The sequence below is a fragment of the Limanda limanda genome, chromosome 5, assembly GCF_963576545.1.
Source record: "Limanda limanda chromosome 5, fLimLim1.1, whole genome shotgun sequence".
NCBI classification, from domain to species: domain Eukaryota; kingdom Metazoa; phylum Chordata; class Actinopteri; order Pleuronectiformes; family Pleuronectidae; genus Limanda; species Limanda limanda.
In genome coordinates this window covers 5,670,181-5,695,920 of record NC_083640.1, presented here as the reverse complement: position 1 = coordinate 5,695,920, position 25,740 = coordinate 5,670,181, and the positions used below count along the sequence as shown (strand labels likewise).

Sequence of the window (25,740 nt, the reverse complement as noted above, 5' to 3'; positions counted from 1 at the left end):
CACTCACTCTGATTCACTGCTCATTCTTTACATATGCTCCCTTTGTGCTGCGTAAAATACAAGCGCCGCAGTTAAGGACACTCAGACCCTTTGGGTGGAACATATGTTCGGCTCTTGCAGCTTTTTTACACGTCTGCGGCGCCCAAATGAGAGGAGTTAAGAAATTGAGGCTTTAAGACAAAGAAACAAAGACCCTGCATGGGCTGATATTACAGTCTGGGAGGTATTTGTATTGTTAATATTATATCCCAAGAACACCGACCTTTTGCTACTGTGTTTTGCACAGGTTTTGTGTGGGTTTTACAGTTTTTTGGTCGTGTAGTGTTTTTAAATGTCCTGTGTGGCCAGTGAACGTGTGTTTGTGTAAAAACGTATGGTTTGTTTTGATTTAGGCGGTGCCTGCCAGAATCTACATACCATCTAAAGGAGGGAGGAGAATACCATGCAGTGTTTAGTCTAGCCTCTCCGCTATCACTTCATAGTCAGATGTCTTTCTGCCTCATTGTATTTGACTCAACCTCTGTCTGTAGTGCACCAGGTTTCCTCTGCTCACCGTCACATGGTTGTTTTTTTCAGCCAGGAAATGCTTGTGTTATTGACGGATCATCTGTTTACTTCCATTAGAGGCTGTTAATGATTTTTTTTTTCTTTTTTTATCAATTTGCTGAAAAATAATTAGTATTTTGGAATATAACGATATTCTATTCATGCAGAATTTCCATGCAAAGCTTAATATGATTTTCTGAGTGGCAGCACGTATGCAGGAGCCTTTGTGCTCTCACGCCGCAGCAGAGCCACCTCACTGACTTCCTCTTCCTCTGACTTTGACAGCATTTCTTATGAGGGTTTTCAGGTGGCACAACAGTGCCACCTAATGTTACTCCACCAGTAAAAAGTCAGCCAGGGACCGTCAGGTACAGCGGGAGCTCCTCCTGCTCATTGGAAGCTGTTGATTGACTCTATAATGAGTGTATGGGAGCTGGACTTGTAGCTTGTAGTCTCATTATGTGTCAGGTTCTTGTGTCAGTTTACATAAATAGTCTTACGTTGTATTTTTTAATTTTTTTAATAGGATTATCTAAAGTTCACGTCATCAGACATTTCCACTAAAGACCTGTCTTCTTGTTTTTCCAGGTGTCTGATGTAGGATCAGAGAAGCTCTTTTCCCCCACCACACCCAAAGGTAAGCAGCCATCCTGTTTTTCTCTTCTCCTCCTTCACTCTCTCTCTCCCTCGGCCTCATTTATACACACGACAACAACTGGGTTTTTCCTGCGAATGAGACCAAATGTGCCCGGCTCTAATCCTGCAGCTCCCATTCAGATTTAAATGTCAGCAGACATAAACAAGGTCTGGTGACTACATATGCATACATTTTTTGCCTGCCTGCCCGAGTGGCGTTTCTTGGACGACCCCGCCAGAGGCTTAGCCCTCCTACATATTGGTTCATTAGAGGGGATTTAGAGCCTCCCTGCCACATGCTCCCACAAATGGGAACTTCCCCTCAGGCAATACAAGCTCTCTGACAGCAGGCCTGGAACATAATGGATGCCAAAGGAAAGAGAGAGAGAAAGAGCTTTGTCAGCCCCCCAGATAACACATACTCTGTGTGTCTGAATTCACATAAACACAAATGTGGATTATAGGGGTCTTTGCTATATGACTTTACATGATTTTTGTGCATTTGCGTGTCCGGGACTAAGTATGTTTCGCGTGTCACCGATACCATGCAGGCGCAGGAGTTCAGCTGCACCTGTATATTCACTGAATGCGGTGTGCCTTGCTTGGTTGGAACAGGGGGAAAGGTGTCAAGCTGTTTAATGCAGGAAAGGGAGGGGAGGGGATGGGAGGGGCTATCAGCCTACTAGTGACAGACAGCCGCATGCAGACCACGTCCCCCCAGGGCAGGAACCAAGAAGGAGGGCTATTAACACAAGCAGAGGGAGAAGGAGGTGGAGGTGGAAGTGCAGGACAATGTAAAATATGGCAGTATGAGGAGGGGTTTTTTTTCCGAGGGGTTGGGGTCTCTGCAGGACAGATTGGATATGTAAATAAGACATTGGTGGACCACCGTTCTATTTTAGAAATTTAATCCAACATCCAAACTACTACGTTTCGGTTGTAAAAGGTATTAAGCCTTCCACAGATACGCCTGGCGTCCACACGATTGATATGTGTGGATACAATGCTGATTGGGTCTTTTCGGTCACAGCGTAGCCTTAGCTGAATTGTCAGACTTCTATCACTTGACCCCTTTCCGGGTAGAAAACACCCGGCATTAACCTTGGCTACCAGTGCAGAACACAACATGGAAAATCAATTACAAGCCGAGCGGATCCTGTTGTCTTTACTAACAGTTGTCAAGCTGTTAAATTCAGCTTTTTAAATGCGAGACGAGCTATAAATACCTCATGCATTGCTGTTTACACTGACCTGCACATGCCCAGTGTACATATGATGCCATGTGATGTGGGTTTCCAGGCATGTTAGTGTAGAGGGAGATTAGGAGCGATATGGAGCCAAAACACTAGTGTGGACAGAGATTGTTTTAGTTTGAAATCAGTCTAACAAAGGAAAATGTACGAGTATGAAAGAGAGCTGTAAATCCACCTCCTGCCTTTTCGCAAGTAAGAGGTTTTGTTAACCTCCATTTTATTCACCTCTCGATCCGAACATCCGCTGTGAAAGCTGCTGCAGAATCCCTCTTAACATAGCGAGGCGTTGCTTGCTCGAGTGCAGTAGCTGTGACTGCTGAGTGGAAAAGCATGGCTGACAACGAGGAGAGAAAGCAGGCCTGCCGGGCTGTGTGATGTAGATGGCCTGTGACCAGAGTCGGCCTCATGAAACCAGCGTTCACAATGACAATGACTTCCAGACTTGCATGGTTTAGAAAACAACTAGACCGCGTCTGACTCCATTTATTCTCCACCGGGGCTGCTGGACTACCGCTGTTGTCAGCTGTCAGAGTGTTGACTTATTTCCCCCCCCGCATGCCCGTACAGAACATGGCTGCATATAAACATTCGGCGCCGTGGAGAGCTGATCGTACAGGCACATGCACAGCCGCCGTCTCTAACACACATTCACTCAAACCCTCCCCTGCACGTCAGCTGGTGGACGAAGGGCCTCTGTGGATCTTGCTAATGTGCACACAGGGCTGAGGATTAGGGCCTTGGAATTACATCCAGACAATCCAATCAGTGTCTCTTGTGATTATCACACAGATCAAGCAGATCCTGTTTGGGTAATGTCGAAGAAGGGCACCAGATTAGAATAAGAGGTTAGAAAAGGGCAAAGCAGCAAAGAACTCAGCAAGTTGGATGAAGTGATTTGGGGACGTGAAGAAAGAAAGTTATCACGCTACAATTGCAGAGATCCCAACATCCAGCCCTCATCTCCTCTTCCAGTGTTGTTGTTTTGAGCTGTAATGGATTCAGGACAGTGTTTGTTTTTGGCCCTAGACTGGTTTTTCTGTGTGTACATAATGTGTGTGTGTGTGTGTAATACAGAGCGGCCCACAGGCTGTTTTCCTCTGGTTTAGAATGCAGCGTATGTGTCCCATTACCGGTCTCGCTCGCGGTCCTTTGGGATCAATGAAAAGCCCGCTTCCCTCTGATCACCAGGCCTGTCGAGCTGTTGGCTGGGAGACATCCAGACAGATGCACACACATATGCGCACAAACACACACACACACACCACAGACACACACACATTATGGCACACATAAATATACAACGCTGTGATGATGTTTGGCTTGCACATTTGTCCAGATCGTCAGTGTTGTTTTATTTTCTCTTACCTCTCCCTTTCTTTTCAACGTGGCGCTCTGAACCCTTATTTTTGTACAAACAGTTGAGGTTACATCCAAATTGCACACAGGCCCGCAGTCTGTCATGTTAATGAAACGGTTCAGGGTTAATAGAGGAGAAGAAAGACCAACATGGTAATCAGTGAAGGCAGAGGGCTGTAATTATACACATACAACATGGTTTTGGGCAGAACCCAGACACCCTTGCCGTCTTTCTCCCGTGTTTACTTTTCATCATCTCCGCATCGGGTCTGTTGACAACCTGTTATAGATGCAAGCTAACAGCACTGATAATAGCCCGAGCTAATAGTATCTGTAATAACACGGCGCACACTGTGCAATCGTCTTTGGATGTTGTTTCCCAAAAGCTTGCACAAGAGTGTCTGCCTGTGTTGGTGGTTACAAGGTAGGAAGGTGCAGCAAAAGGGCGAGCATTATCTAACAGTTATTGGTTTTTGTTTATTTCCTGTCTTAAGCCTCCTGCAATTATTGATTTCCTGGAGGATGGCGTGTTTAAGTAAAAGCGGCTGTGAAGACTGGCGCTCCACTCAGGCCTGCGCTTATTGAATCGCAGGTCAGAGTTTGCTGTTGTCACTTGCTTGAAGGCGAATGAGGAGCTAAATGTAGCTGCTGAGCGAGCACAGGGCACCTCCACGGGGCTCAGATAAACACTTAGTTCGTGGGCCTTCTTATGACATTTCACAACGCAGCGCCTATGGATGTGGTGGGGAGCTATCACTTAGCTGCCAGCGGTTGGAAATATTTCAGAGGAGCACTTTGGAATCTGCAGTGGCTGTGTTGAATGTTGTACATGTGGGTTTTTAGAGCAATAGGTAAATGCTTTATATACAACAAGGCACCCTGGTGCTCTCTGCTCCGCGGCTCTGAGCTATATGCTACCTGGCCGTGGGATGAGAGTAAACCCATGCGGTTTGCCTACCAGCGAACCTGGGGCATCTTAGGATAGCAAGGAGAAAGATTGGTAGAAAACCCATTTCTGAAGTGGATTTGTGCCCTTGTAATCCTGATTAATTTTGACCCGTTGTGCTCATTTTAAACAGAGCATTACAGTAAGCGTGAACACAGCAAGCTCCGGGGCGAAACCAGGAGCTTAGCGGCTTTGGGAGGCTTAGCTGCAGATGGCATTTTAAGCCGGACTTAATAAATTGTTTCCATTAAACTTACCGGCCCACACATACTGGATTAGACCAGTGGAACAAAGGAAGGAGAGAGCGTGCAGACGGAGAGGAGGAAAACACACGCGCGCGCACACAACGCCCATTGTGCACGTCGAACTCTGCTAGCATCTCTCTGAGGCCACATGAAAGGTGAAGACAGGGTTACTGGGGTGTTCGGGGAGAGATAGAAGCTTTTGGACATGAATGCAAAATCCACTCACTTTAGATCCCTTGCTCGTCAGGGATGTTGGACCAATTTGCTTAATTGACATCGAAGTAAACAAACAAAAAAAGATGCATAAACCATTTAGCTTGGCAGTGGATTTAGGGCTTATCCTCTAACTGTTTATATATAAACACATTACCAATGCTGTAGCTTAAGGATTTAGGATCTGGCCATATCCTTGCGTTTTTTTCTTCTTCTATGGGTTCTCTTTTACTTATGTATCCATCTCTGCTATTGTGGGAAATCAATTCCTCAGGGTTGAACCCCGCCTCTCCCCTATTCCATCCCGCTTCCACCGTACCTCATTCCCCCCCATCGGCTCATGGCTCGCTTCCTAAGCTCTCATTATGTGCTACACAGTCCAGGGTCCCCGTGTCGAATCACTAATCAACCATCCTGTCTGCAGGCCTGCTCTCTCAATAGGTGCTGAGTGGCCTTTGTTCCGCCACTGCTGTTTGCTATGTGTCAATAAAAGAGCTATGGCCTCCTCCACCTCCTCCTCTTCCGTTACCTGGGGCAGCCATAGCCGCCGCGTGCCTCCTCCTGCAGTGCAGGCGTACGGCAAAATGAAACACACACAGCCTCACCTGCTGGATTCTGAATGCCAAAGAAGGGAGCACGGATGGTGATTGGAGAGGGAGCGGCAAGGTCAGGGGCAGGGGGGATTGAGGGCGGCTCGGGCATAGTGAAGTAGATGAGAAAGCGTGTTTGTATTCGGCCAAGCAGCTCTCCTCTGGCCGGGTCAGTGTAATGTATCACTAACCTCGGCGGCCCGCCTGACTGTTTGCAGCCTCTCACCCATTAAATAATGAATGGAGGTTGACCCCCTGACCAACTAATCAGCTTTTCACCGCCGCTGAATCGGATAGAGTGGAGGTTGATGGAGAGTGCGGCTGGCTGGCTGGCCGGCTATAGTATGACTGGAGGGCAGATATGTTGCTGGGAAAACAAAGGACCTGCTGAGGCTTCACACAGCCAGATTAGTGAGCGCTGGAATCAGCCATCACTGCTGTGGAATCTAAGCCTGGTGAATCTCACCTCCAGCTCCAGCACAGTGATTTATTTGACAAAGTCCAGACAGGTTGCAGGAAAGGCTTTCTTGATCAAGAAGACCAGTGTTAGTGTATTGACACAACACTTATGGTCGGAGCTCTGCTCTTTTGAGGTTCTCATATTCGACAGGCACACTGTGCACAAAAGGGAGCTGCAGGTTAGTTTTGGATGCATAAAAGATATCATCCTGCTCACACCAGCTAACTTGTTACAGAGCATGAACCCTTGCTCATTTGTTTTCCCAATTTGATTTAAAAATTCAAAAGGTACAAGCTCTTAGCAGAACACGGGCGGCAGATGGTTTAGTTATCACTCTCGGTTCAGGGAGAGGAAATACTTGTGAGGAATTGGAGGAAACCGAAGAAAAAGGCTTGTTTCTTTATTAATCTTGGGGTTATAACTGTTCACAGACCTGGGGCAGCTGGGTGATTTGTTTTTGGAGCAAGGGGCTGATATTAATGCTCCCTTTATTGATAGTGCTAATGCTGTTTGTGCAGCCATCCCTGTCGAAGAGATGAAAATAAATAGGGGGAGCTCAGCGGAGATAAGACATGTGTTTAATTATTAATTGAGCCATCACTGACAGAGATTGCCTTTTTCTGATTTAAAGCAGGAAGGCCTGCTTCAGGGACAGAAAAAGCAATTACAGAATTCCCAGCCTGCACCGCTGCTGCCCATCGCTTCACGATACGCTGCGAGAGAGGACTGAAAGGAGACAAAACACTCCTACACACACACACACACACACACGTCCTGTTACACTGCAGTGTTCCATAAATTATTTTAATTCTTCTTCAATATTTATAGCGTTTTAAATTACGATTACAGCGTCATGTACTATTTATGTCGAGTGGCAGACGGTCAAAGAGACCAAGCCACATTACCCACAACCCCTCCACGGGCTGGCACCTTAGAAAGCTGACAGAGGGAATTGTTTGGTTTTGTATGATTCAGGAAGTGATTTCCAACCGCACCAGCTCTTACAAGCTGCCTGTTTTTCAAAGACGCCGCTGATTTCCTATGCACAGCAATTAGCTAGCTTGTAAAGTCACTGCTGATATGTCATGTTATCCCCTCGTGCACTCTGTGGCCCCTTTACAGCACTATTATGTCCATTAGAAAAAAGTGTCTGTTTAGAGCAGAGGGCCCAGTGTGCATGAAATATTAACTGTTCGGAGTATTGAGTTACCGCCGGTTGAGCTTTTCAATCTTGGAATAGAAACTGTGTTGGATCGTCAATGTGATTCTCCCTCTTGTCTGTGTTTGCCATTCCACGTCAGAACGCTTGACACCTGTCAGTCACTCTTATCAGCGGCTGCCATCTGTGTCAGCAAGCCCATGGGTGGTGATCATCTATTGTGACAGAAAATGGGAGTCACACTGAAGGCTGCGCGATTAGGGGCTCCATTGTGCGGCTCAGTGTTCATTGACTGAATATGGATTTAGTTTTAGCTTCGGTGAGGGAGCAATTAAAAAAATCACTACGGGCCACGAGGGAGTTTTAGGTGAAGTTGTCTGGGGCATGACCAGCATTGTGTCCGCCGAACTTTCCCTATAAATCTTCAGGTTACCATTTGCAGAATTGTGTCATCCCTGGGCTGTTTCTGGCCAGATGTGCTCACGACAACAAAGCAAACTCAAAAATGTTAGGGTGAGGGGCGGTGCAGCCGACAGAGGCAGGGTGTCGTGTTGTTATTTTGTTGTGGAAGTAGTTGTCTACAGCACGTTGACACCAGCGTCATTACAGAGTTCAAACGGAGGAGAGTGCAGCTTGGGTCGCAGGTTTCTGTCCGAACCCGTCCAAGTCTGACCCTAAAATGACAGGCATTCTTTCTTTGGCCCCAAACCAAACCCAAGCACAATGTTTTCCCCGATAACAGGCATGTGCAGCAGTGTAATTTATCAAGTTGATAGCTCAGCCGACTTGAACGTACAGGAACCTAACCCTGAATATCATTTTCTAAAATTTTGTCCAAACGCAACTCAATGCACAAAAGAGACCAGTGCTCTACTGAGGCTTTTCAGTGCTGTCTCTTCAGCTCAGTGATGCCTTTTCAATGCACACGATGCCCTCACCTACTGCACCTCGGCTGGGCGGCTGTGGCTGAGGGGTAGAGTGGTCGTCCACCAACCTGGAGGTCGGCGGTTCGATCCCCAGTCTGACCCATCTGCATGCCGAAGTGTCCTGGGGCAAGAACCCTGAATGGCCCCCCATAGAATAACAAAGTGCTGCGAATAGATGCACTGTATGAATGTGTGTGCGAATGGGTGAATGTAAAACTGAACTGTAAAGAGCTTTGAGTGGTCATCAAGACTAGAAAAGCGCTTTATAAATACAAAACCATTTACCATTTACCTCAGCTCCCACACCAACAGATGCAGTGCACACCTTACCACAGAAAAAGCATTGGCATCTTTGCTGTGACTGTAGCTCAGAGGTGAAACTTGCACCTTCAGCTCATATTTCTATTTGTGCAGCTCTCAGTTGCATATGCACATTGGTGAGGATGAGGCAGTGTTGGATATGATGAGGATTTTGGGCTAAGCTGCTAGGTATGCAGAGAAATGATAATTCAATAAATGACTATTGTAAGCACAGAAATCCCACTGCGTGTCGAACCCAGCCCCTCTCAGCCGTAGTGTTGCCGTGGTCTAGTTGACTCCAAACCAATGTTTTAGGCGGGGGGGGTGTAGGAAGCTCATTCTCCACCAGTGAGTGAGGAAATAAGAAGCTTCCCGATGAGGGGAAGACTTTTTGGCAGATGAGCTGCAAACCCCCTGCAGTGAGAACTCCACTCCAGCGTCAGTGGTGGAAAAATGGATGTAGGCTTCTTATTTTGTTTTTCTTTATTTCTGTCTTATAGAGGGGATAAAGAAAAGAATTTAGAGAGGATAACTCTAGAGAGCAGCAGCAGCAGCTCTCATCACATCTTCTGTCTAATCTTAATCCTCCTCCTCCTCCTCCAACGAAAGGCCCAGCCAGCTGCAGCGTGGAAAGCATTTCCATTGTTTACTTGTGAGAATACATGACCAGCGTCTTATCTGCTGTCTGCTGTCAGGCCTGAGATGTAAAGCGTGTCGCCTCTGATCACTTGCAGGTTTTCTTGTGTTTAATCCTTTATTCCCAGCTCCAGTCATCCTGCCAGCAAGAGTGATTTTGTTTTTTCCCCCCCGCCCTGCGTTTGTTTGAAGATCCCAGTTTCCCTCCATGTGCATTTTTAAGCTCATCTGTGTTGAGCGGTGCAGAGCCAATGTTGTTTGCAGATGAGGCTGTAACGCTCATCGACAAAGCCAGATGGGAGCCGGTTGTGGCCAAACACGACACTTGGATAAAGTACAATCTCTGGCGAAGGGACAGTTGTCAGCCTAGATGGATATTACAAACATGCTTGTAATGGGTTGGACATTTTGGGAAGCAGTTCACACGGGATTATAAAGATGGGAAAAACCATCGCCAGGAACAGAGCAGATGTAAAAATGCCTAAGATTCCTTGATGGACAAGGAAATCTACGTATTAGAAGAATGTGCCAGAGAGGATTGTGGGGAGATGAACGCAGGAGATCCTAAGATCCCAAATCAAACAGAAAAATCAACTACATGAAGTATTTTCCAAGTATTTTCTAGATGTGCGGCCTTCCACTGTTTGTTCAGTATTTCTTGAGGCCTAGTTCTTTCCAGCGGTAGCATATTAGCATCCATGTTTCTATCAGTGACTTATCAGAGACACTCTGTCTAGGAGCATTACCGCAGGCTTGGACTAGTACAGTATGTTTGACAGAGGACTGGGTTTTGCAACAGAGCCTAGCTATTAGCCCTGAACTCAACACATGGTGAAAGCAGCAACCCGACACGCACTGCTGGCGAAACGACTTTTGTTTTGTCCTGAATTTCACCGGGTGTGAGCGTCATTAATCGTCCCAGTGTTTGTTAACGGACAGGCAGTAATTTGCTCAGACACAGGGGCCTGCATTTTGGCCAGTTTAGGGTGTGTTTTTCTTTTTTTTTAAGCACACACACAGTTGTGTCTCTTCCAAATATTCAAGCGGTCATCTGTTTTGCTGTTGTTTTTGGCTACTGGTGAATTCCCTGCTCTGGGCCCTGCATGGTGGGGCCCCTAATGGCCTCTGACTGACTGTAATACCCCATTCAGCAGAGCATGGGCTCCTACCTCCCTGGTTGTTCATTTAGTGCTGCTGTGCGGAGGGGTGAGCAGCAGGACTGGGATTTCACTGCTGTTTGCTTTGGGAAGGAGCGAGGGAGGCTGCTCCAAAGCCACATGACCCACGGAGGAGTGTGTACAGAGCTCCAGCAGCAATATCCTCCAGGATCTGACTGATACATTGTATTATATTTGTTCTACCTCTTCATAATCTTTCTATTGGTTACATCCACTTTTTATTGCAGCACTCCTCTTGAGTCTGGTTTCTTTTTACAAAACCATTAACCTACATTGGGGTATTTTGATTATAATACTTTTTCCGACTGTATTAGTATTGATACTCGCAACAGGGTACATTTTATTGTTTTAGTGTTTGTGAAATCTTTAAATATGTATAATATATAATAAATAATACACATACATTTTATATCATACTCTCTGTATATTCTTTGTATATATAAGTCTATAAACACATATTTATACATGTGTACATGTTATTATTATTATACTGCCATTATTACTATATACTGCTATTATATTGCTATAATTACTATCATATATAAATATATATCATGTTATATTATATACTATATATACTGTACTATTTTTATATACTGTCTAACAATAACATTACATCATATCATCAGTACTATTACCATCATCTTGCCACTGCACCTTATCTACCTATTTATCTTGTGTTTCTGTTTTTATTCTTTCTACCTCAATATTTTTTATTTTATTCTATTGTATTGTATTTTATTGTATTCAATTATACCGGCTGCTATGACGACTTAATTTCCCTTCGGGGATGAATAAAGTAATCTATCTATCTATCTATCTATCTATCTATCTATCTATCTATCTATCTATCTATCTATCTATCTATCTATCTATCTATCTATCTACCTACCTACCTACCTACCTACCTACCTACCTACCTACCTACCTACCTACCTACCTACCTACCTACCTACCTACCTACCTACCTACCTACCTACCTACCTACCTACCTACCTACCTACCTACCTACCTACCTACCTACCTATCTATCTATCTATCTATCTATCTATCTATCTATCTATCTATCTATCTATCTATCTATCTATCTATCTATCTATCTATCTATCTATCTATCTATCTATCTATCTATCTATCTAAATGTAACATATAAACATATTTGGGTCAAGCCATCTCAGTACAAATGTATCACTGATATACCACCAGACCATAAGAAAAGACCACATCTGTTGAAGCTGAATAGTTACAAATTGGATCAAAATGATGGCTCCCTGTGTTTTTTTTGTAAAAGATCAATATACAGTCACTGCTATCACTTATGATACAGGTATTGACTCATCAGCTGTTAAGTGTGGGGCAAGCGCTGAAGTGCCCGGGGCTTCTTATCAGCTGCTGCACGCCGTATTAGTGTGCCGGCCTGGCACTGACCTAATCCTGGGAGCAGGTGCTGCTGGGGCCTAGGCAGAGTGGACATGTTTTTCAGGGAGGATGAGCCATCTGGGTCTTGATGCTTTATGGTGCTTAAAACACGCTCTCAAGTGTGACACTCCGAGCACTTACTTTTTAGCAGCACACAATAATCTAAGCACTGGCTGCTAAAGGGAGAGGGGGAGGCTTCCAGGAGAATCCACAGGGTTTGATGGTGTGTGGAGCCTTCGCTTCGACATGGATTCATGAAACAGCCAGACCCACTTGGCGATTGGATTTTGATTCCTCTAACTCTATCGGTGTTGTTTTTGTCATCTGCAGTCTGAAATATGTCGAGCAGAAAGAAATGGGTGTTTGTTTTGTTTTGTTTCTCTTTTTTTTTTTTGTGTTGCTTTTGTTGCCAGTCTGCCTTGCTTGACACTTTTCTGGGGCCTTGTGTTGTGTGTTGTTGTTTTGTTGTTCTCGTTTTCCCGGTGTAGTCTGTTTCATCTAGCAAGCAATTTGGCTCGTTTCGGAGTCCAATTTTGTTTCACCACGCTCTCCCCCTCTCCTCACAGACGTACTCACATTCACACATTTCCCCAAAACTGACACAGCGCCTTCACACTCCAAACAAATCAATCCTTCACTTGCCACACTTGGAACGCCATAGCGAAATGCTGAAAATGTGCAGGCTGTTTTTATGTTCCCTGTCCAGTAAGGCCTGAGGGGGCCGGACCCAGATTCTCTTGCATCTGTGTGTGAGTGTGTGAGTGTGTGTGTGAGTGTGTATGTGTGTGTTTGTGGCTTAGAGGTGCAGACAGTGGTGTGTTTGGCAGCAGGCACCCCCCCCACACACAGGTCAAGATCCAGGCCTTGTCTCCATTAGTTTACCTGACACAACTCCCTGCCCTCTGCTCTCTCTCCCCGTATTAACTAACCCCTCTCTCTCCCAATTTCTCCCCCAGTCTGGGCCACTTTATCCCCCCTTTCTCTGTCATGTTCTCTCTCTAATCACGAATGATGAATGGGGTGCAAGGAAGGATATACTGAATGTTTGCGAACCTGATGCACCCCCCCCCACCAATTGTCCCTTGTTTTGCTGCGCTGGGAGAGAACATGGTGGTGAGGAGTGATTGTGATGGAGGCTTTTGTGTCTGTTTGTCTAACTAAGCTCTTTGTGAGAGCTATTTCAAACATCTCCACCTCGGTCCTCTCAGTGTGTCATCAGCCTTGACATGTAATTCATCGCACTACTCCCCCAAAAAATCCTCAGACTAGTGCAAGACCACTTTAAGATATCACAAACTCGACTGCTGTGTAAAAAAAGAGGCTTGTAGTTCATAAAAAAAACCAGCTCTTTTGGCATGTAGCCATTAGAAGGGGAAAATGGCAGCTCTAGTCTAGTCTTGGACAGCTGCTGGGTCTCCATCTGTAAGCCTAATTACCCAGCAGCACCCCAGGAGCAGCTCAGCAGCAGGATCCTCCTATAGAAGAGGCATTGATTACATCAGTAGCTCTATACTGGACAGTGTGTTTCCCCCGGGGCCTACAGATATGTGAAACGTTAACCCCAAGCACTTCAATGCACACTGGGGTGCTATCTATCTTTAGACAAATAGTCCACTAAGATCTTGCTCTTGCACATCCACCCTCTCTCTGAGGCAAAATTCACATCCTCTGTAGATCTTGTAGAGATGCTCTGAGATCCTCTATCGACTTTAAAAAATGTCAAATAACGACCGTTGAAGTTGAAGCTATATTTCCTGAATATTGATAAAATTATTAACTGAATAATCGATATGATCACGAATATAACTAGAATGTCACTGAGTAAATAGATTTTTTTCATCAAGATCCATGAATTATTCTTTGGGAAATCAGTGAAAATCGCCCAATGTTACAGAAATTGATTTTGAAAATCCTGGATCCACCACTTTGTCTGAATTTCCATTTCAAAATAATGATTTCTGTCTTGGCACGTGTCCCATCACTCCACCAAGTTTCTTGGAAATCAGTTCAGTAGTTTCTGTGCAGCCCTGCCAAACCAACCAACAGACGGATAAGGGTGAAAACATAACCTACTCGGAGGAGGTACTTAACACTGTTGTAATTGTTAATCAGTCAATCATTTAGGTCTTTTATCAAACACAAATTCCAAACATGCGTTGGCTTCTCAAATTGGGGAAACATCATTAATCAAAGCTTATTCCCTGGGAGATTGGTGAAAATATCTAAAACCACATCATAACGTTAAAGAAAATGATGTAAAAATATTGTGATCCTGCCTATACTTGTTTCTTGGTCCATGTCTCAGTCCGTTTAATCGTTTTCGTCTAATCCTGCTGACAAAAACAAAATGGACGGGGGGATTATCACTGATTTCTTTAATCATTAAAGTCATCTTGAAAGTAAAAACATCAAACATCCACTGATTGCCGCTTCTCTAATTAAATAATCCCCTTGTTTTATATCCTTCTTCGTTGAATATCTTTGGATTTTGGGCTGTGCCTCAGAGTTTTGAGTGCATTTGAAATTTCAAATTTGAGGGATGTCATCTTTGTCAAACAAAACATTACACAGAACCGTTTTGTTGGCTGGAGTCTGGAAAGTTGGAATCCAGGAAGGCTTCAGTGTTTTGTCTGCGGCTGTGTGCTAATGCTGTGGTTACAAATGGGTTGGTAACAGTGATTGTTTTGAGTTTACCATTCGCTCGGCCCTGTGCAGTGAAATTCCTGCGGCGTGCTGTAATGCACAGTGTAAGACATGGTACACTGACAGACTCTTGAATGACAAGAGAAGTAGCGCTGAGCTTTGATCGGCATGGCGAGGATCAGCAGCTCCGGCCTGTACCAACAGGACGCTTCGACGTGTAAACATGACAAGAAGAAGAAATGTGGCTGATGGATGATCCAGCTCTTAGGAAGCTTGTTGATGAATGGATATTTGATTTGAGCTGTTGCCGCTTTTGAATACCACCACTCGGAAAAAGCTAGCTGCCTTAGCATTCTTGGCTATCAGCAGGTATTATATGACATTATGAATAGGGCTGCTTTATTTGCATGAAGCAGATCAAGCAACGTCTTGGTTGAAACTACAGCTTGACCCTGTACCCATGCACATGCCAGCAATCCCCTGTCTCTGCAAAACACTTGAAGAAATACGATACGTCTGCAAAGATGTTTGTCCCCCCCCTTCTTTTCATGGCACTAAAATGCAATGGCTGCACATGTCAAAACAGAGAATGAGGTACGGTGAACAGTTAGGAGCTGTCAGCTTCCAATTGTTGCTTTGCTTTTGCTTTCAGAGTTTCGGGGGTGAAAATGGAGATGGAGGAGGAGGGAAAAGAAAAACATGCAGGCTCTTTCAGCCCACTGTCATGCCACTTAGGATTTGTTGAGAGATTTTCACCCAGCCATTTCCCTTCCATTGAGGAGTAATCAGCACGCCACTGAAAGATAATATTATATCCACTTAGAGACATGTGGGCTTCATGCATGTTCATACATGAAATGAAGCTGGCGAGCCGGGCCTGTGTTTACATTGCTTAGCGCTCTCCTCCTCCATCTCTGCTTGGACTTGAGGCTTCCTGGCAAAAGCTCCCAGCCTTTGTGTCTTTTATATCTCATTCCTTCTCGATCTCTCCTTCGGTGCTTGCTGCCTGCCTTTCCTTCCATTCTCTCCGTGGATTCTCAGCCAGCTGGTGGGCTGAAAGAGGATGGTTTCCTGTGGGGCACCAAAGTGATACTGTTCAGGCATTATGCGAAGCTTAAGTAAAGCTGACTCGCTGCTCAAGAGCTACAGCCCACACTGAGCTCCCCAGCAGCCCGTGGAGAGACTTTGAAAAGGTCTTAGAGGCACGGGAGACACAGGGAGGCTGCTACTGTCCACTCACCACGCTGCTGTGCTGTGGGAAGCAGGAGTTAAGTCCTTTATTAGAAGTGGCAGGCGTTGTCTCCAGTCACCTCGTTAATTGCAGCAACACGTCCACTGCCGTAATCAATCGAGACAGCTGCCACTGCGGCGTTCAAGTCCATAAGGCGGGCGTGTCATGCTAATTAATGAAATGATAAGGCTTGTGCTTGCAGTAATGCACAAATAACTCCTGAAGGCTCCCCTGCCTTTCAGCACAAAATCCATCCCTAAAGTTCAAGCTCCACCTCCCTCTCTCTCGGCCTGTTGTGGCTGTCTGTCCACAGTGGCCTCAGGGTAAGAGGGGTCGCCAGGGTCAGTGACAGAGAAAGGGGTCAAATTCCAGGCTGGCAGGGTGGGCCGTGTCAGAGGAACCATTAGACTTGATCTTTTCTGTTGAAAGTTCCAAGATGTCCCTTCCTTTTTTTTTTTTGGACGGCCCAGTGGCACTGACCTTAGACGACCCGGTTGTGTTCGTAAGGATCTGGGACTGATGGCTGTCCCAGGGCACAGGAGGTCTGCTGGAAGCAACTCCACAGGGGGATGGGACACGGGAGAGATTTTGGGAAGAAGGGAGAAGTGTGAGGCTTCATCCATTCTAATACATGTTTGTTTAAAAACAGTGTTTTCAGACAAAACTATTTCTATCGACTTTAATCCCAGTCCATACGAACACAACTGAAAAACGCATATCACATGACCACTCACACTGGGCATGCTGGTGCGTGTGCTGGTGGACACAGGAAGCCTTCGGTCTCTGCAGCTTGTCTCCTACGTAAGCAGTTGTATCCTTGTGAAATACAGCGTTTAACTGCACAAAAGGGTCAGCATCTCTTGTAATTGATTATCCATGTAGTGGTATACATTGGTAGCCAAGGCTCATACCAGTTGTTTTTATTCCAGTAACTGGTATAGGCTCCTATCATGTGATAGGCTGATGAAGCTGCAGAGGGAAAAACAGTGTAAAATATGTATGGACAGAGACATTTCTATCGTCTTCATCCCATGCGGTCACCTGGTCAGCTGCAGCGAGTGTTCAAAGTCACTCATCAAGTGCCCAATCTGCTGCGGTGCCATCAAACAGAAGCTCAAGACCTACATCTCTTAAGGGATTAAAATAGAACGCTTGCTGACTTCAATGCTGCTTTCCCCTCTAACTTTATAATATTGTATTTTACAATTAAATGTAGATAGCCTGTTATATATTTGAAGACCAATGTCGTCTGTATGAATATGAGAATGAAAGAACAAGGAAATGTTTGGACAATCTGAAGTGGTTCATAGCTGTTAATATTGAGGTGATATAATATATAGTAATTGTTGATTTTCAATCATGAATACTGACGTCTGTAAATACACACTTAAATATATTTCCCATATTATAACACTCATTCTTGCCAGAAGTGCCTTTTGAGTACTTAATGCTTTATGTACTAATTTCTAGATTTCATGTGATAGGAGTCTGAGGAAGGGTACATCGTTACCCACAAGAGCCAATTATCAAGCAGTTGTGAGTCTCATTGATTCCAAACATCTTATTTTCTGCCCATCCAGAATAACATGCCAGAGTTTTCAAAGCTACAAACATTTCCAAACTTCTCTGTTTTATCAGCTCTATAACTCTGGGGTTGTGTGGACCTCAGGCGTATCCGTAGTAGAGTTGATAGATTTTAAAAAGAAAACGTAGTAGGGAGTGTGGAGTCCTCTTGTTTCTCTGCAGCACATTACAGCCAACATGTGGACAATCAACATGTAGACCCCCGTCCTTTCTGACCTGCTCCCCTAGATTCACCCACCATCCGCATCAAATGTGTCCTGCACCATATGGCTGGAGTTTGAATTGGGGTCTTATATGCACAGGAAAAACTGACTCATCTCACTGTGGAGCTGCCAGTTCTCTGAAATGAACATTAGGTTTCTCGATTTACGCCTGAGCTCTGACTGTAAACGTGTGACAGCTTAACAACGCTCGCCACCGCTCTGCCGCCATCCTTCCTTTTGTCCGCTGCAGCGAAGAGACAGAGAGAAATAATTGAAACGTGCCAGCTGTGTACCCACTCCTCCGCTATCTCGGCCAGCTTTCTCCTCGTCCACTTCCCCATTAACACTGAGTGATTTGCAAAAACGTCGCCTTGGCTCCCCTCGTTACCAGTTTGGAGACGCTCCAGGCAGATTAAATCATGTGAGGGGAAAGCAAGCATTTGCACAATTTCTACTATGATTTTATTATCTCAGTGATTCAACACTGCTCAACCCTTTTGTTTTCCCGCACGTTCAAAAAAAATCGTTTTGTTGAAATAACCGCAACTTCTATTTTTTTCATGACTGAGTACCTCCCGGCAATGAAGTGTTGATTGGCAAGACTGCGGTTTCCTGCCTTCTGCTAGTATCTGTTATAACCATCTTCCTCAGTCACTCACTCGTGAGGTAAGCCTTGGCTCGGTGCAGATTGCTCGTCTAGAGAGGTACAAAAAACCAAATCATTGTGAGCTCAACCGTCAAGAGCAGCGGAATATTCTGTCAACCCGAGCCGGCAGGAGACGGATCAAGGCGGCGTGCGTTCTCAGATACTTCCTGCATCCTCCTGCAACGTCTTTCAGCAGATATGCCACTTTATTTATATATCTATCTGTCCCATGTCCTTATTTTATCAGTGCCTTGACTGTTTATGCTTTGGCAAAGCCGTGAAGGGAGTGAACCGCAGTGTTTGCCTTGTAAATGAGATCATCCAGTGGCCTTAAGCTTCTCGCAGCACCCAACCTCCCCCCCCTCCCACCTTCCCTTGTCACCGAGAGAATTTACATACCCTCGTATCTAATCTGAAAAAGCCTTTTTGCATACATGTTCTGTTTCTCTGGCAGTTGTATACACTGGCATCAGGTTTGGCATCGAGCAACTCATTTGTGTCACACGCTGGTTTGCATCCACAGCGTATGTACACATTTTGGTTTTGTCTGATGAGAGTATTCCATTCTCTCGGGCTCTCGGCTCATTCATGTGGTTTCTGGGACTATTTGCATGTAGCCATGTGCGTGTTTCAAATGAAGCGGTTAAAGAAAGACAGATTCAACTTGAGTGCTTTTTACAGGCTACAGTATTGACCTCAAAGCACGTAAAACTAAGATTGTACAGTGCTGTATTAAGATTAAGATTAAGATACATTTATTTGTCCCAAACCTATGCACAGACATGCACAAGCACACTCATGCAAGGAGGGAAATTTAACCTCTGCTTTTAACCCATCTGGTGCAGGACACACAGAGCAGTGGGCAGCCATGTACGGCGCCCGGGGAGCAGATGTTGGGGGAGTAAGGTGCCTTGCTCAGGGGCACTAGACAGGGTAGGGAGAATCCTCTTGGATTTTAGGACAGATCAATCCAGGTTCGTCTTCTTGTTGTTTCTCCGTGGAGTCGAACCAGAGACGAACCAGAGACCTTTTCTGCCCATAGTCCAAGTTTTTGCCACTAGTATTTTGCGGCTCCTGTATGTGATGTAGCGTGAGTCATCAGACCATGCTTTAGAACAATACCCTGGTACTGCAAGGAGCCATTTGACCCTTTGCTTGAGTCCCCTGGGTGATGACAATTAGCCCATCATTGTCCAGCTCAGGGCCAAGCCATTCCAGACTGGGTCCCAGCCATTCCAAGCCGAGCCATCTGGCTGCATAAGGGGCCACAGAGTCCCAGACCTGTGCCAGCTCTCCAGATGTTCCGCAGAGACAACCAGGGTCACAAGTGAAGGATATCAGAGGCAGGAACAGCTGTGTAGTGACACGTCCGTTCACCCCGGATTCCCCAGCTGGACACATCAGTCATCACCAGTCAATCCCAGCGGCCTGTTGTCGGTCTGCCACCTCGGTCCCCTGTGCCCCTCCTCTCTTAGCTCCTCCGATCCCCCCCCACCCTGTATCGCTGCGAAACCCAGGCACGGGCCCAATTCCCCTGAGTAAGCAGGGCCACGGGAACAACTATAAAAAGATCAATAGTGGGATGAGATGTCATCTGGTGAGCAGACCTGCCAACATCCCCCCCGGGAGCGTCCCTGTCCCCCTGGTGCACTAACCCAGCTAACGGCGGGAGGTTGGGGTTGCACTCCAACCCGCTTGACTCACTCCCACCATCTGCTCAGGTTTGTGGGGGCAAGGCTTCAGGACAGCACATTTTTTTTTTGTACAGACACTATGGCATTTGTTTCACATGACTGCCTGTGGCTTCCCTACTGTTCTCCTCAGTGTGTGATCGCAGGCAACGTGCACTAAGGAAGGGAAGAACAAAACAATGCCAAACATGTCAGTTTGTTGAAATGCTTGTAACTCCAGCTGACAGCTATGAGTGGTTTTGCGGCAGAGGGACGGTGTTTGTTGAAAAACAGCAGTGATTTTTATTTTGCTACATATAGCCCTTAGGTGACATGTGTCAGAGAGGTATTCCTGTCAACTTGTTATCGCTGTGTGTTGGTTTGCTCTCAAAATGGCTGCTGCGGCATGAATTGCGGAAGTGAGCAGGTACGATAGAGAGTGTTTTCATCACTTTCTCACTTCTCTTGACTTGCTGCATTGTGCTAAAGAAAGTGTATTTTAAGGAGCTTTCACACAATAACTCTATATACATACCGGCATGTTGCCATTTACATGAAGCAAAGACATAATTGAGGTAAATACTATTTGCTTACTTCAGCAAATTTGATTATGCTGGAGTAAGCAAAATTTAATTTTATTAGATTTTTTTTATAATGACGACTATATTTGTGTGTGTTTGTGATTGTGACAACTTAGTGTCCATCTCCTGGTGATTGTTTTTTGTGTCTGTGTGTCTCTGTATGTGTCTCTGTATGTGTCTGTGTGTGTGTGTGTGTGTGAGGGATTTTAATGAGGGATGGGGTTGGTTGGAGATGATACCTCCCTGCCTCCATTAGAGCCCATTAGAATCATCATTAAGATAACCCGCCGCTCGCTGTGGCCCCGGCTTCCCAGCATTAGTATAAGAAGCCCCCTCTCTATCTTCTAGTGGTCGTAGCGAGACTTCATTCCATAATACTCGCCTCACATTGTGTCTGGGAGAACAGGTTGCCACGGCAACATCACCCAGCGGCGACATTTCGACTGTGGATGTTTGCTTCTTCGCCTCTGTTTGCCTGTCTGTGCCCGTCTCTCCGTCTTTGCCGTCATTCTTCCTTCGCCTGCAGGAGGAAGAGCCTGACAGTTTAATCCAAATACCAGACCCCTATAAATCTGGAGGTCTATATACACACCCAGACCCCAGAATTCATTTGAAAATCGTGACACCTTAGCCAGGCCCAGTTCTCCCATAAAACGCAGGGAGCAAGTGAGTGGGAGCTCAACAAATAAAAAAATAAAAGCTCTGCCCAGCCTTTTTATTGGTCTTTTTATGGGTGTTAGGATCCTTGAAAGATTAAGCAGGCTGTTAATAGGGACTGGATATTCCATTAGTAGGCTCCATATCGAGTTCTCACCGGCCCGACAGCGGCTCCAAGCACTTCTCAGTTTTTGTTACTGTTGAGAGTGCCCATGGAGCTTTTTTAATTGCGGGCGCAAGTAAGCCTTGTGACTGAAGTACTGCTGCATCTTAGCTGTAGATGAAAGCCGCCTGGAGAGCCTGATCTGCACCAGCCTGTCTTCTCTCCTCCTCTGTCTCGATCTGTCTCCATCCGTGTGTGAACATTTTCCTCCTCAGATTTTTTTTCCGTGTGATGCCTCCGTGCTGAAAAACGAATTCCACCACCAGCAGCTTTGATACTTCAGAAGCCGCAGCACTGTTTTCCCTATTGTAGTCGTAGCAGCGCCATCTCATCAGACTCAATCTCTTTGTGGCTCATTTTGTTTTTTCTTTTAACTCCGAGAGAAGTGGAAGATCATCGAGCATCTTTTTTTCTTTTTCATTAAGATTCATAAGTGCTTTGAGATTCTTTGTACGTGAAAGGTGTCGAGATGCTGCATTTTCTGCCACTTTCATTTTTCTTTGCCACAACAGCATGTAATTGCAGTCATTAAATTGCATCAGTGCAAGTAGGAGAAGTCATTGTTCGGTGGAATGGTGATCATAAAAGCTTCTTGTCTTCTGAAAAGCCCCCTGATGAATGCTGGAGACAAAGTGGCCCAAGTTCAGAGAGTGCTCTGCTGCGGTTCCCCAAGTCCCCTGAAAGATCAGGAAGAGGGGGGTGGGGGGGATAGAAATGCACAGTGGCAGAGAGGCCAAGATAAGAGGCCATGATCTCTCTTCACAGCAGAATTGAAACATAATTATTTCATGCCAGATTGTGTGCTCAGCAAAGCCCTGAATAGGGGCCGACATTTAACTTTAATTAGCTGTGATTTATTCATACTGACTGGATCGCGAGAAGAAATTGGATCATCTGATTATAGTCAAGCATGAAAATGACCTGATTAAACACTTAATGGAACCTAGGGAGACGGAGGCAGGAGGAACCTTGGGCGAAAGATGTGGAGACAACATTATAAAGAAGGAGAGGGAGCCATGTTTTGCTTGATCATGCACCAGCGTTAGAACCTTAGATATCATATATAAAGACTAGATGTCTCGTTCGACGGAGCCGGACGTCCGCACATGGCAGCCATCTTGCTACGGGGCATCTCGCTCACCCATAACATTGTGTTGGTAGTGGTAAATAACCATAACTTGCTCAATTTTCAACCGATTTTGAAACGGTCTGGTTTGTTATAAACGTCGAGACGAGATGTAGTTATGACACTGCATAAATTATTCATTTTTTTTAGAAAATAACATAATTATTCGTAAGTATTCAGTGTCATATCTACATCTCTGACGTTTACAACAAACCAAACCGTTTAAAAATCGGTTGAAAATTGAGCAAGTTATGGTTATTAACCACTACCAACACAATGTTATGGGTGAGCAAGATGGCTGCATGTGCGGACGTTCGTCTCCGTTGGCCGGCAAAGCAGACGAGACATCTAGCCTTTATATATGATATCTATGGTTAGAACCCTTCAGTTTGACTCCAACTAGGAAATGACTTGACATTTGAGATGATCCAACTGTTTTCCGATTTTCCTCTCACATAGTCTTGTTCCTTTCCTCCTCAGGTGTGCCACCGAATGAGATTCCCGAGTCCAAGACTTGCAGCTCAGCCAAAGTATCCGGGCTCCAGCGCAGCCAGGAGCAAAGCAACAGTGAGGTGCCTTTCGCGCCCCCCGTGCCCAGCCCCACCCCGGCCTCGGCGCCCACGGGCTCCCCGGCCCCCGCTGCAGCGGCGGCCCCTCCACAGCCTCCCAGGGCCCGCCTCCCCACGCCACCTCCTCTCAGCGTCAAGAAGGAGCAGCGGCTGCCCCCGGTCCCTACCCCTCCCCTGTTGAGGGCGCAACCCCATCCCCATCCCCATCCCCATCCCCACCCTCCTCACCCTCACCTTCACCCTCACCCTCACTCTCACCCTCACGCTCACCCTCACCCCCACTCGCCTCACCCGCACCCGCACCAGGAGCCACGTGTTCTTCTGCCTCCACAGCATCACTCGCGGCCAGTAATCAGCCACCAGCTGCATCACCCGCTGCAGTACAGCAGCCTCCACGAGATCAGGTATGTTGTTACACGGAACAAGACAGAAGGCGCTTGTGCTTGGTTAGAATCAGAATCAGAAAGTATTTATTGCCAAGTAGGTTTACACCTACCTGGAATTTGCTCTGGTTATTGGTGCATACCATGAACATAGAAACATAAAAACACAATAAATACACCACACATAAGAAAAACAATAATAATAATAAAAAAACAATATATATTTACTCACTATTTACTTCTTATTTACTCACTTTTTCTAATATTTATACAAGGTAGCATTTATTTAGACATAAACATATCTATATAAAAATATATAAAAGACAAAAGATATAAAAAGTGAAGTTAAAAGTGAAATTCAAAAACCAAAACAGTCAACAGTGTCAAATTGCAATATGCAATGTAATACAGTAAAATATAATAAAATAAAATATAAAATATGTGTTAATGTAACACATCCTTGAGATGTGGGGGCGGAATAAAAGTCCAAGTCAGGTGGTTAGAAATGTCTAACCACTAAGAATTAGAAGTGTAATTCAACAAGTACTCAACTAGGTATGTGTGTGTAAGACCAACAGAGACCTCAGAGCTGCTGACTAACAATAAGGAAGCAGATATTCAGTATCCAGGGAGCCGTCTTCACTTTCTTCAGGGAGCTGTGTTTCCCCTCATGTACCAGATCAGAGTATTACAGTGTCACCACAAACACTTCGACGCCTCCCTGCCTGTCTGGTGGAGACAGCAATCGACTGCAGCAATTTCCAAATTTATATAATATCATCCGAAGGGACGAGATACTGTAGAGTTTGTATTCTACACAATATTGACTGTTTTCTAGCAGATATTGATTTTCCGCTTCACGAACTTGCAATAAGCAGCTGTCAGATTCGCTGTATTTCACTGAGCAACACTTCACCAGATACAACACATTCAGCCTCTTCCAGTTTAATTTCCTTCCCTCCGATTCTGCCCTCGCCTCTTTTGCTATAGTTCAGTGTGGGAAGCTTTATTGTAAAATAATTCTCATGTTGTCAAAGCAAAGGGTCAGACATCAATACAGCTGGACTCATACTGAGTTAGCAGCAAAGCAAGCAGACACATGTATACAACACATGGAAGCTGCAGTGTGCAGTTAGTAGTACTTTGATCAAATGTATCAAACTACTGCATGCTAACTGAATCAAATAGTATGAATTGCAGCTGGGGGGATGCAGAACAGGTTGTATGATATGTGATTCCCTGGTCAACCACTATGTATGCAGACGACCTAGCTTTAATATCCCCTAATAGCAGTGGGTTTCAAAAGCTGCTTAACATCTGCGCCAATTATGGGGTTGATTTTGATGTTAAATATAATGCCAATTAGAGTGTGGTAATGGTCTGTAGGACTAAGGATGAGATGGATGTTAAGTTCCCTGCCTTTCATCTTTCTGGGCAAACTCTGGGGGTCTCCAATAGTACCAAATACTTAGGGCACATTATTACAGACACGTTGGAGGATGATGCCGACATGTGCAGACAGAGGGGATTGCTCTATGACCAAGCTAACATGTTGGTGAGAAAATTCCACCACTGTACAGATGATTTTAAGATTAATTTGTTTAGAGTCTACTGCACCCCTCTCTATACAGCTCCACTCTGGGTGAATTACAAGAAGGAGAGCTTGTGTAGGTTGAAAGTTGAAGTAGACTATAATGACTGTCTTAGGATACTCCTGAAGAAACCCAGGAGTACTAGAGCCAGTGAGTTGTTTTGTAATATGGGTCTAACCACCTTCATGGCCTTGCTGAGGAACCTAACTTTTAAGTTTATGAGTTGGGTGGACCGCTCGACAAATTTAATAATTGATCTAATGACAGACCCTGGCCGCAGCTCTGTCAAATAAACATCCAGGATCTGGGAACACTGGCATGAGTGCCTATTTTAGCCCTTCTGTTCCCTGTATATTTTTATGTAATGTATTGATTGTATGTATTGTTGTTGTTTTTCTCTACAGGCCCTGAGCCTGTATTAAAGTTTATATATATATTCAATCCCTTTAACACAGAACTGTATTTGTGTGTGTGTGTTTGTGTCCTTCAGCCACAGGAGCAGTCCAGTGGGTCTTCCCAAACAACACTTGTCCCCGTCCCCTCACCACCACCACCTCAGTGGACTCCCGTCCTCGGCCCCTGCCTTGCCTCTGTCCATAGCCAATCTCTCTACCTCGCATTATTCCTCTCTACGGAGCCCGGCCCATCGCCATCCGGCCATGTTTGCAAGCCCAGCATCACTGCCTCCACCACCGACCTTACCGACCAACAGCTTAGTGGTGCCCGGGCACCCCGCCGGCACCCCCTACCCAGGTAAAGCCAGGCACATCGCATGCTGGATGGTAGCTAGCCAGGGCAGACACAGACTGCTCTGGCAAATGGTAGCTTT

At 45.4% G+C, this 25,740-nt stretch overlaps 1 protein-coding gene across 1 annotated transcript in view; it reads left to right on the top strand.

Annotated features, from left to right (window-relative positions):
- Window positions 1-25,740, top strand: part of fbrsl1 (fibrosin-like 1) — a 343,354-nt gene that overhangs the window by 301,187 nt on the left and 16,427 nt on the right. Inside the window, exons 7-9 of the mRNA XM_061071798.1 lie at window positions 1,135-1,183; window positions 22,848-23,340; window positions 25,402-25,664. Coding sequence (XP_060927781.1) covers window positions 1,135-1,183; window positions 22,848-23,340; window positions 25,402-25,664 — 805 coding nt within the window. The remainder of the gene's footprint in view (window positions 1-1,134; window positions 1,184-22,847; window positions 23,341-25,401; window positions 25,665-25,740) is intronic.